General features: G+C 42.9%; 1 protein-coding gene across 2 annotated transcripts; it reads right to left on the bottom strand.

The window, feature by feature from the left end:
* Positions 1–182: 182 nt before the first annotated feature.
* On the bottom strand, positions 183–10200 carry LOC106912233 (3-hydroxy-3-methylglutaryl-coenzyme A reductase-like). Of its 2 annotated transcripts, none has more exons than XM_014979054.2 (20): positions 10072–10200; positions 9556–9775; positions 9355–9466; positions 8720–8807; positions 7478–7562; positions 7290–7395; positions 7094–7200; positions 5785–5904; positions 5520–5653; positions 4917–5191; positions 4008–4138; positions 3723–3917; positions 3148–3306; positions 2902–3059; positions 2711–2816; positions 2036–2206; positions 1808–1948; positions 1531–1689; positions 1032–1180; positions 183–919 (listed from the first exon to the last, which is right to left on the bottom strand). In XM_014979054.2, exons 2-20 carry the CDS (start codon positions 9715–9717, stop codon positions 877–879), a joined length of 2601 nt encoding a protein of 866 aa, XP_014834540.2. In that variant the 5' UTR covers positions 9718–9775; positions 10072–10200; the 3' UTR covers positions 183–876. The 2 variants fall into 2 exon arrangements, with proteins under 2 accessions (XP_014834540.2, XP_014834541.2); XM_014979055.2 differs by having other exon boundaries at positions 9556–9753; positions 10072–10195.
* Positions 10201–10556: the final 356 nt, after the last annotated feature.

The following is a 10556-nucleotide window of genomic DNA, read 5'->3' as shown; positions in this document are numbered from 1 at the left end:
TACTAATGTCAAAGATGTTTCAGGAATATTGACCATAGATCCGTTTGACTACATCAAATTACTTAGAAAAGGTATTTTAATTGAAGAGAAAATTATCTTGACATGAAAAACAAAACGTATGAAAAATAAAAGCTGTTAAAGAACTCGAGCTTATTTTGTTTTATAAAGATGAGTTCACCAAGTAGAAAGGTAGTGTTTTATTTTTTAAATATGATTACAAGTGTAAGAAATTTCTTTGAATTGGATATTCTATGTAAAGCTCCACTTGTAACGCATAAGGCCACTTCTGAGGATGGCAATACAAGAATCTGTGATTTATCACCACCGAGACGTCACAACCGTCCTTTAACATTCACCACCTGCAGGAATCTAATACTTTCACATGAAAAGGTTCAAAAATAAATAAATATTGCTTTAAGTCTCTTGTTTCCCAGCGGTGACGACTAGTTAGTGGATCCGAGCGGGAGCCAAGAAGACCAGCAGTCATGGCCGCTCCGTAGTATACACAGTATACAGCAGCGAGCTTTTAGTCAGGTAGGATGGCACAGGCCGGAGCTTACAACACTGGCAGGAAAAAACACATTCAGGGTTCGAAACGTGAGCAGAAATGGCCTCACACACATCTGCAGCACCGTCTCCAGCAAGCTTTTGGCAAATGCAAAGACAGGTTTAAACCTGTTTAACAACCATGCAGGTTTTCTCACGTCAGATTCAGTAAGCTGATTGGCCAGGATGATAAAAAAAAAAAGATGCAAATAAATAGCACACATTAGTAATGGTAACATCTCCACTGAGAAACAAAAAAAAAAAAAAAAAGATTTGCAGTCAGAGAGCAACCAAACACAGGCTGTGTTTATAGCAGTTTTGGATGAAGCGTCAACGCTTAGGGACGTTTGTCTCAGGCAGGTTGGTCTTAGATCTGAGAGGGAAGAGAGAGAGACACGCAGTCAGAAATGGCCGAAAAAGGTGGAGGAGGCAGCATTGGGAACAAAAACTTTAAAAATAAAATAAAAAAACACAAGCAACCCTACCTGTTGTGAGTCATGTGGCTTTTGACGAGGTGTCCTGCTGCCAGAGCGGCCATCAGAGACAGCTCCCCCGCCAGGACGGTGGCACACACTACGCGGGCCAGCTGGCGGGCGTTCTCTCCCGGCTGGTTGGGCCCGGCGACACCAAGCATCTGTAGAGGAAGAACGACGGAATCGCCTCAGAACATTTCCTGCACTGCAGGTGCACCAAGTAGCAACTGATGAGGATTTTAGTTATCGATTAATTGATTATTCTGACAATTAATCCGATTTAAAAAATTGCCACATTCTGCAGATTTTTGAATTAAAGTCTTTTTTTATACATTAGAAATACATTCAAACGTGCAAATGAATCAACTCATTTTTTAAATGAGAAAATAAACATTTTATTGCCTTAAATGCAATAACAGCATTGCTTTGGTGAACATTTGTAGCAAATGATGGATCTGCAGCTAAAAAATACTTCCAACATGAACGTGAAAAGCTCAGCCGTTTATGGTACCTGCAGACAGGCCTGCTGTGGCGGCAGGTTGGTGCCTCCGCCCACAGTGCCCAGCTCTATGGACGGCATGGTGCAGCTGATGTACAGGTCGTCTCCGTCTGGGCCGGCGGCCTCCATCTGAGTGATGCAGCTGGAGCTCCCCACGGTCTGAGCCGGGTCCTGCACCATAGCAACAGCACCAGTGAGGAACTGGGAGGACGACTGGTCACACCAAGTCCATCCATTAACCACTAAAGTAACAGCAGCTCCGGTCTGAGCGCGCTCGGTGCTGCTCTACCTGTCCACAGGCGATGAAGATGGCGGTGACTATGTTGGCAGCATGTGCGTTGAAGCCCCCTATGCTGCCGGCCATGGCCGAGCCCACCAGGTTCTTACTGATGTTCAGATCCACCAGAGCGGCCGTGCTGCTCTTCAGAACCTGCAGCAGAACATTTACACAACACTTTGAACACAGCTAGAAAAGACTGGAGCTCGAGCTGACATCATTTCCTGTTGGATCCTTTACCTCCCTCACCACCTGGGCAGGGATGGTGGCTTCACACACAGTGGACTTCCCCCGACCCAGGATCCAGTTGATGGCAGCAGACTTCTTGTCAGTGCAGTAGTTACCACTGACAGACAGAACCTCCATGTCTGGGAAGTGCTGCTTGAGCCGACTCAGAGCCTGCTCCGTCCCCTGAAGGGCGCGCACACGCACACACACACACACGCGCACACACACACGCACACACACCCCTTTATCTATGGTGTTGGACACACTGGGAACGTTTTCGAGAAATGAAGGAAAAAAACCAACTCATTTCATCCACAGTCGAGCACCGTTTTGAGTCGGTGTAGCACAAAATAAAGCGCTTGGTGAAAAATCTCAGTTCTGATTTTAAATCACATTTTTTTTCTCAATTTCTTTTCTAAAAAGTAAAAATAATGATAAATTTACAAATGAGAGTATTTCTTTCTTCAATCAACCCTTCTGTGAGTTGCATGGTGGAGTGTCAGGGTGAGGCTACGAGAATTTTAGTCATAATACCATAAAAAAAAAAAAAACTTTCCAAATATTAAACAATAATAAAACCAAACATTTGATCAATCGCTCAGCTCTACATAAAATACTTTAAGGTTTTGAAAGGTGTTGAAAATGTTCAATGCTGCCAACAAGGAGAGCTTGGCTGTCTGGCTGTACCTTAGAGAGCATGTTCATCCCCATGGCGTCGCCCGTCTGCGACTGGAAGCGAATGTAAAGGTTTCTTCCTGCCACACAGGCCAGCAGCTTCTCCAGACGGGCAAACCTGCAAACACAAACGTCTAGTTTTGATCTTTCTGCCTCTCAGGTGAAACAAAAATAAAAAAATCACCTCCGCGGTCGTTTCCCACCTGCTGGTCTCGTCGAAGGCTTCCTTGACCAAGCCGAACCCGTCCGACGTCTCCAGCCACATTTTGACCTCTGCGGCCCGGCACGCCGAGGGCAGCCTCACCACAGGACCCCTGGTCATGCTGTCGGCCAGGATCCTGCTGCTGCAGCCCCCGCTCAGCTGGACGGGGGAAGAAGAAGAAGAAGAGCGCTAACGGTTAGCGACGGAGCGCACCGGACATGACTGGAGCAGGAGCCGGTGTACCTACAGAAACCGCTCTGCATCCTCTGTTGGTGCTGGCCACGAGGCAGCCCTCCGTGGTCGCCATGGGGACATGAAACTGCTGGCCGTCCAACAGCAGCGGGCCGGCCACGCCCACTGGCACTGGCATGTAGCCGATGACGTTCTCGCAGCAAGCGCCCATCACCTACAGCGACACAAAATGAAACACAAAGCAGCGGATGAGGAGCTGAAACGGTTTCTATGGCAACATAAAAACAGGATAACTTAAAGGGGAAGTGTTACGTGAAATCAATTTTAAGAGTTTTACACTGTTATGTTGTTCCCTCATCAAAAACATTCCTGGAGTGTTGCTTTGATTCTTTCATGCATGTTTGAGAAATCCTTTAATTTCCATGGCAACCATTCAGTTGTGCAAAGCACCTGGGTGCACCTAGCCCCGCCTCCAAGGATGAAGCTCCTCCCCTACTCAGCTCCTTCAGAGCAGCAATTAGCAAACTACAAAGTCAAATTTCTTATAAGTGATATTTGATATATAACAGCATTTATTTATATATTATTAATAATACTGCCCCTTTAAAGTACGAGGGAACCGGTAAATACCTTTGAATAGTCGTAGCCTTTGTAAGGCAGACCAGACAAAGCGGAGCTGACAGGAAGTTTCAGCGCCAGCATCTCTCTCCTGATGGCCACGCCCCTTTCTGGAGTCTCCAGCAGCGCTTCCAGTTTGTAGTTCAGGATCTTCCTAGCGGTCACCAGGTTGATCACCTCTGAATCCGTCAGCATTTCTGGACCTCTCTAGAAAAAAGAAATATTTGAAAAAGCGTCAGAAACCATTTCCACACCATCAAAAACTACCTGAGCTGTCTGTGTGGTCTGGTGAGTCACCTCGGGGTCAGAGAGGACGGCCATGCATTCCTCCAGTGAGCGAGGTTCTGCTCCACAGCCTGCAGGAGCTCTGCACGTCTCCAGGCGAGGTGAAGCACAGCCGCCGACCTCCACTGAAACGCTTCGTCTCACTTCAGTGACAGAGAGGAACACATCATGTTACTGTGCTGGTCTGCAGCTCTTTGGATCTTAATAAAAAATGAAAAAGCACCGGCTATTGTTTCTAAATTTAGAAATATCAAACTTTTTGACTGTTTTTCTGTTTAGTCCTACAATATTTGAAGTGAATTCCCACAAGTTGTGACGATAAAAGTACATGTAACATTTTTAAATATGTTTTTCTTCTCATTAGGTGGGTAATCCATGTGCTTTTTTATTGTTTAAATCATTTTCCATCCTACAGAAGAAAAAAATAATAATTTCGCTAAAATTTCATGCTCATCTTTATTTTAAATTCCATAAAATAGGGAAAAATTGTGCATCTTTGAGAATGACAAATTTCCTTTCTGAAATTATTTTAAAAACGTAACGTGACATTTGCGGCTCAAAACAAGTTTTCTTTGGCCGGCCTGAGAGTAAAAATTGTCTGTAGGTAGTGAAGTGTTGCAGATTTAGTCAATTCAACTAGTTTAGCTATCAAATGGGATCAAATGTAGTAAAAAAATATTACATAATTTGTAAGTTTATGTTATCTACAAAAGGCAAGTTGGGGAAATGTTTTGCATGGCCACTGATTAGAAACAAATGTGTTATAATACAGAATGTTAGAAATACGCTAAACCTAAAATGATCAAGGATTTCTAATGAGATTCATGTTTTTATCATTTTAACACAGACAGGAAGAAGATCCATCTAATCAAAGCCACAGAGTGTTAAATCTGGGAGGAACCTCCCAAAACAAAAAGATACCTTTACAGGTAATGTCAGCCTCAGGCAACGGTTTAACGTCTGAGACCGCCGAGGAAGCAACCCCGGTTGCTAAGACACCAGCGGAGCTTTTCCTGGCAGCTGATTGGTCCCTCCTGCAGCAGCTGTCGGCTGCCCGGGGCTTCTGAACCAGAGAGGCGCCGCTAATGGGACTCCTGAGAGACAGGGAGGACTCGGTGTCCGCTTGCTCAAAGAAGACGTACTTGATGGCGAGAAGCAGCGCCAGGCCAAGGGTTATCACATGTTCCAGCTCCATGCTGAGGGACGAGACGGACAAACATGAGCGGAGCAGGACAAACGGGATGTACAGAAAGACGCTTCATCTGCAAAGTTCAAGTATTTTTCAAAATACCATTTCAAACTTTTCCTGCACCAAACTGGAGATAGAAACGATACAAACGACAGTTTCAATTCACTATTATATCGTTTATTAATGTTAACTTTCTTTGAGATGATATTCTACATCCTGCAGCAAGGACAAGGGAAACTAAAATGTAGGAACATTTTATGTGTTTTAAATGTCTCTTATACCCTCCTAATAACAAGTATAAGTATAAAATGATCAAAAGCTCATTTTGTGTTTACCTGGTGAGTTTCAGGGGCCACACGGTCCCAGCTGATTCCAGTCTCTCAGCTACGGGTCCCTCTGCTGTGCGATTGCGACCCGAATGCTCGGCTGTTAACCGAGTGTGGGCGTGGACCAGGGCCAAACCGAGAGACTGAAAGACGGGAAAGAGAAACGGACTGACGCTTGCTTCACTGTTCCAACTTCACATGAGGAAAGTAAAACTAAACCTCCTTTAGGCAGCAGCAAAAAACTGGAAAGGTTGTTTTGTTTCTTTGTTCTCACCATGATGATTTTAACTCTTTGGGTCACAGGGTTGGGCTTGTTGTCTTCTTCCTCAGCCAGAACATTAGCCAAGTGGCTCATCTGCCAGATGGGACGGCCTTCCCGACTTTCCCTGGACAGCTTTAAAGCAGAAGAATCCACAGCTGAACATGTAACTCACTGATACACATCACTGGACTGGACGTTACGCATCGAGTCTGGGAATAACGGTAGCTGGTAAAATGACACAATCATGCCAAGAATCTGAAAAATGGATGCGATGTTTTACTATTAGATGTCAACACTACGGCAGCGAAAATAACAAGGTCCAAGTGAATCACATTTCACAGGAGAGGAAAAAAGTTAACTTAAAAAAAAAAATGTGAGAAAGCAGGAAGTAGGTTATGCTGGCTTGACAATTTTACCGTGTAGATGTGCTGAGAAATTCGGTATGTTTTGGTTCAGTTAACACTAAAATAAGGCAACAAACACACCTAGACTCTGACAGACCATCAGTAGAGCAGGTGTTTAAATTAGCTGATCTACCAACCCCAGTGTTTAGTTGGCCAATTAGCAAAACTAACGCTGAGTCCGAAAACTGGAACGGTCTGAATGCTCTCAGGTTTTTATGGGCTCTCTTTGTCTGGGAAACGTCTGCGTGTTTTTTGGTGTCCATTCCTGATACACTTGAACATAATCTCTGCTGTCAGCTAGCAGAGCTGTTGTCAGTCAGTTGCCATGGCAACTAAACGTGGTTTTGAGTTGTTTTTTGGCATTAATTCCCTGCACACTGCAGCCGTTGTGATTTCTAAAAGTTTAATAAGCGACAAAAACTGGACTAATTTTCCTTGTTGTTCGCAGTATGTGGAGATGTTCATAAGTGTCATCAAATGGGATGAAATATTTCATAAAGCACAGGAGTCATAGTTTGATTATTAGCAATAATTATGTAAAATTAAGTTATTGTCCAATATTAAAAAAAAGAAAAATTCACCTAGAAACAACAGAAACCAAACTATTTATGGATTTATTTCTAGGCAGTATAAATATGTTACATATTGAAACCTAGGCAATTTTCTCCACTTTAATTTAAGCCTCATTTTCTACAACTTGGTTAAGAAATAAGAGTGCTACGACAGATTCCTGCTCAAAGGAACAGTTTAGTTTTGTTGTTGTGGCTCAAAGCACAGTAATGACTCCTGCAGGAGTACGTCTCTAGCCACAGCGGCTAACCGGCGCTGTCCAATCCAGCAATATACATCAATGATAGCAACTATTCTCTTCATTAGACTGAGCTTGCTTCAACAGGATGTTTTGGGTTCACCCTTACCTCGAGGACTAGAGAGACGCACGCTGGGAAGAACGTCATGAAAACAAAGTAATTGGCCAGAACAGACATGCAGCCAAAACAGCACATGATCTCCAACTGAGGAACGCCTGGAGAGCAAATCAGGTCCTGATTAAAATTTCTGTTTGACACCAGCAAATGTTTTGGGTTGTTAAAACAAAACAAAAGTCATTCTCACCCGACATGGTGCCGATTCCTATAACCAGACACTCGACGAGAGCATCCAGGGTGAACGTGGGGCCGAGGATAGCCATGCCCTTCGATATGTTCTCCCTCACCTCCTCCTACACAGAATCACGACCAGATTGTTACGGCTGAACGGTTCAAGGTGCAAGTTCAGACGCATCGACGGGCGTGAAACACTACCTGGGAGTTGGAGCTGAGGGCAAATTTAGCTAAAGTGCAGGCTTTGGACAGGTCAATGAGCAGGAGAAAGAACGGCAGAGCTTCACTGCAGGAAAACAGGACAGGGTGAGATTTCTACAACAATAATAACTAAAACAACTGAGCAGCAGCCTTTGTATTAATGTCTTAAAGAGTTTGAAAAAAACACCATTAGATTGGGCAGAGATCAGAACTGGCCAATCAAATGAAGTTCATTCCGACGGGAGCGTCTGATTAGTTTGACAGATTGTTAAGGCCACACTAAGAAAAGTTTAAAAGTAAAAGAAGCAGCGTCGCTGCTTGACCGACGCTGCCTGTGCTTGACACTCCCATGTTCAAGCTGTCCGTCACCGAAAACAACGGAAAGAAAACATACCAGCAACATCGACAAGACGGCGAATGAGGACCTGAATGATGCGGAGAGAGCCGTTTAACTGCTCAGCGTGATCGGTGAGGAGAAATGCTTCACGGAGCGTTTTCGTTAAAAGTACAGCGATCTGAAGCTAACCGAAGCTAGCCTGTAAGCGGTGGGAGCTAACTGTAAGCTAACTGGAAGCCGGTAGGCAGTGGAAATCTGGAAGGTAACTCGCAAGCAGTGGCGAGGAATTTTCATTGGAGAAGAAATAAGTAAAAAGAAAAAAAAAAAGTGAAATTGAAAGAAAATGGGACCCAGAAAGACTCCAGCTTCAGAGGATCTGGATGATATCAAAGAAATAAAATTACGAGAATAAAGCCATAATGTTTCAAGAATAAAGTCGCAATGATACGAGAAGGAAATCAAAATACTACAAGTTTATACTTATTATTAAGACTTTATTTTACTCATTTTATTTTCTTAAATTATAAATAATACTCCGTCTTTGATTGGAACTGAATTACACCCCTTATCGTTTTTCAATCAGAAACACAAGGCAATCTTTCTCTAAAATACTAGTAATATTATAATTCTAAATAAAATCCTAAGAACTTGACGCCATCGTCATATTAAAACAGGAAAACTTTAAATTTGAGACGCTTTGCTCTCTGTCCAATATGACTAAATTTGTGCAACGTTTAAAAGTATCATTTCCCTTCCATTCTGCAACAATCTGCTGCTTCGTGTTCATCCAGTAGACAAAATACAGATAAATTTAACCTAAAGTTTGTGATTCCTTCATGACTAAAGTGAGACAATTATCAGGCGTATGAAAACTTTCCTAAAGCACAACCCAAAACAACACTTACTTAAGACCGGTTAGTTCTTTCCCGAAGAAGTGGATGACCACTGTACTGAAAACAAAGCTGGAAAACACTGTAAACAATCCAGCAATACCTGCAGAAACAAACAAAAACAAATGTGTTTAGATATTTTTGGATGTTCATTTGTTTTCCCAAACGATTGTTGTGCTAGCGTTGGGATGCGTAACAAGCAGAAGCCGGTCATTCAGCTCAATTCAAAAATACTTCATTTATGCCCGAGGTGAATATCGTCATAACTCATATCGTCCAAGTGTCTTTAAAGAGTCGTTGTGTAACGGTGATGCTATGGGCAGGAAGGATCTCCAGTAGCAGTCAGTATTTGACGCTAATAAGTTGCTTCCAATTGTAAAAACAATATCTTGTTGCCTCAGTTACACATCATAATAACTGTTTAAAAGTAGAAAGAAAGAAAAAAAAGAGAGCAAAAATCCTTCCAGCTCCCCAGCATCCAAAATCCAAATCCAAAGCTGTTTAAATATGCCAAATATATATATATATATATATATATATATATATATAAAAATCTACAAAAAGAACAAATCAGAACGAAGGTGATGGAGATACCCCAACATGGAGCGGTGTAATTTTAGAACATGGTCACAGTCTGTCATCATACTGACCCAGAATATATTTGGATCCCAGCTGCAGGAGGTTCTTAAACTGGAAGTAGATATAAATAATAGCCATGCAGCGAGTGATGGTCAAAACGATTATATCACTACTGGGGGCCTCCTGAAAGAAAACAGGACATATAACCTCTTGTTAGCGCGAAGGAAAACAACTTTCTCCCTTTCCAAATGCTCCGTTCACAGCCGTCTCACCTCTTTAACCTTTGGACAGTTGTTCCAGCTGCACATCTGACTGCTGGTCGATGAGCTGTTCATGTTCATGAGGCAGACGGTGACGGCCAGGGTCCCCACTATCACCTCCCAGGGATGGGAGGCCACCAGCAGGCCGTGGAGGCGGAAAAGACGGGCCAGCATCGTGGATGTCGAGATGCCTGCTTACTGGAGCTTCATCTGTAAGGCGACAATATCACACCTGAAACCAAATGACGGAGGTTAATTCGACGGTTTAAAACGCCCAAAAATGGCCGACTGACGCAGCTGAAGAACTTTTCTTTTCACTGTACACACACCTCTTTATTTAGTCAAAAAGCAAACTGTATCTACTTTCTCTAAATCTGAGAGATACTGACAGTGCCTACTGTTAGCCTTAGCAACATTAGCTGTCACACCCGAACTTATCTAACATAGCCTCTTACCAGAGGAAGCTTATCCTACAGCCTTAAACGTTCATAAAACTTCCTGTTCGGTGCCACTAGAGCTCCTACCTACCTCAAATGGTGAGTTTTGCCGCGGTCAGAGGGTCTCTTTCATATTTGTGACAGCTCTGCTGCTAGACTGATGTAACTAAAATCAACATGGCGACGCGGAACTCCTGACCTCATTCTGTCGTCACCGCGGAGACGTGACGGGGCGGCGCCGAAGGACAGGAAGTACGTCAACAATTTTTCGATTTTATTTATTTATTTGTTTGTTTATTTTCACCTTTAAAACAGTTTTTAGTTGTAATTTGTTTTATCGAGAGAAAAAAAATATCAAAGGTACTGTTTTTTCCTTTGTATTTTGCATTATTTTTTTACGCAAAAGTCTATCAACGCGCCACTCCGAGTAGTAATACTGCGTTGTTCTGTAAAACGAAAAAACAAAAAAAGGAAAAGTGCAAGTAGCTATTTGATTTGTTTTAATGCAAATTAAAAGACTGAAAATAAAGCCTTTTTGTAGGCCAAAAACAGATAAAGTACACATTGAATTTGGTT

The sequence above is a fragment of the Poecilia mexicana genome, unplaced genomic scaffold (assembly GCF_051168715.1).
Source record: "Poecilia mexicana isolate PSO_F unplaced genomic scaffold, ASM5116871v1 scaffold_12, whole genome shotgun sequence".
Taxonomy (NCBI): Eukaryota; Metazoa; Chordata; class Actinopteri; order Cyprinodontiformes; family Poeciliidae; genus Poecilia; species Poecilia mexicana.
The sequence above is the reverse complement of the archived record's forward strand: the minus strand, read 5'-3'. Positions and strand labels throughout refer to the sequence as shown.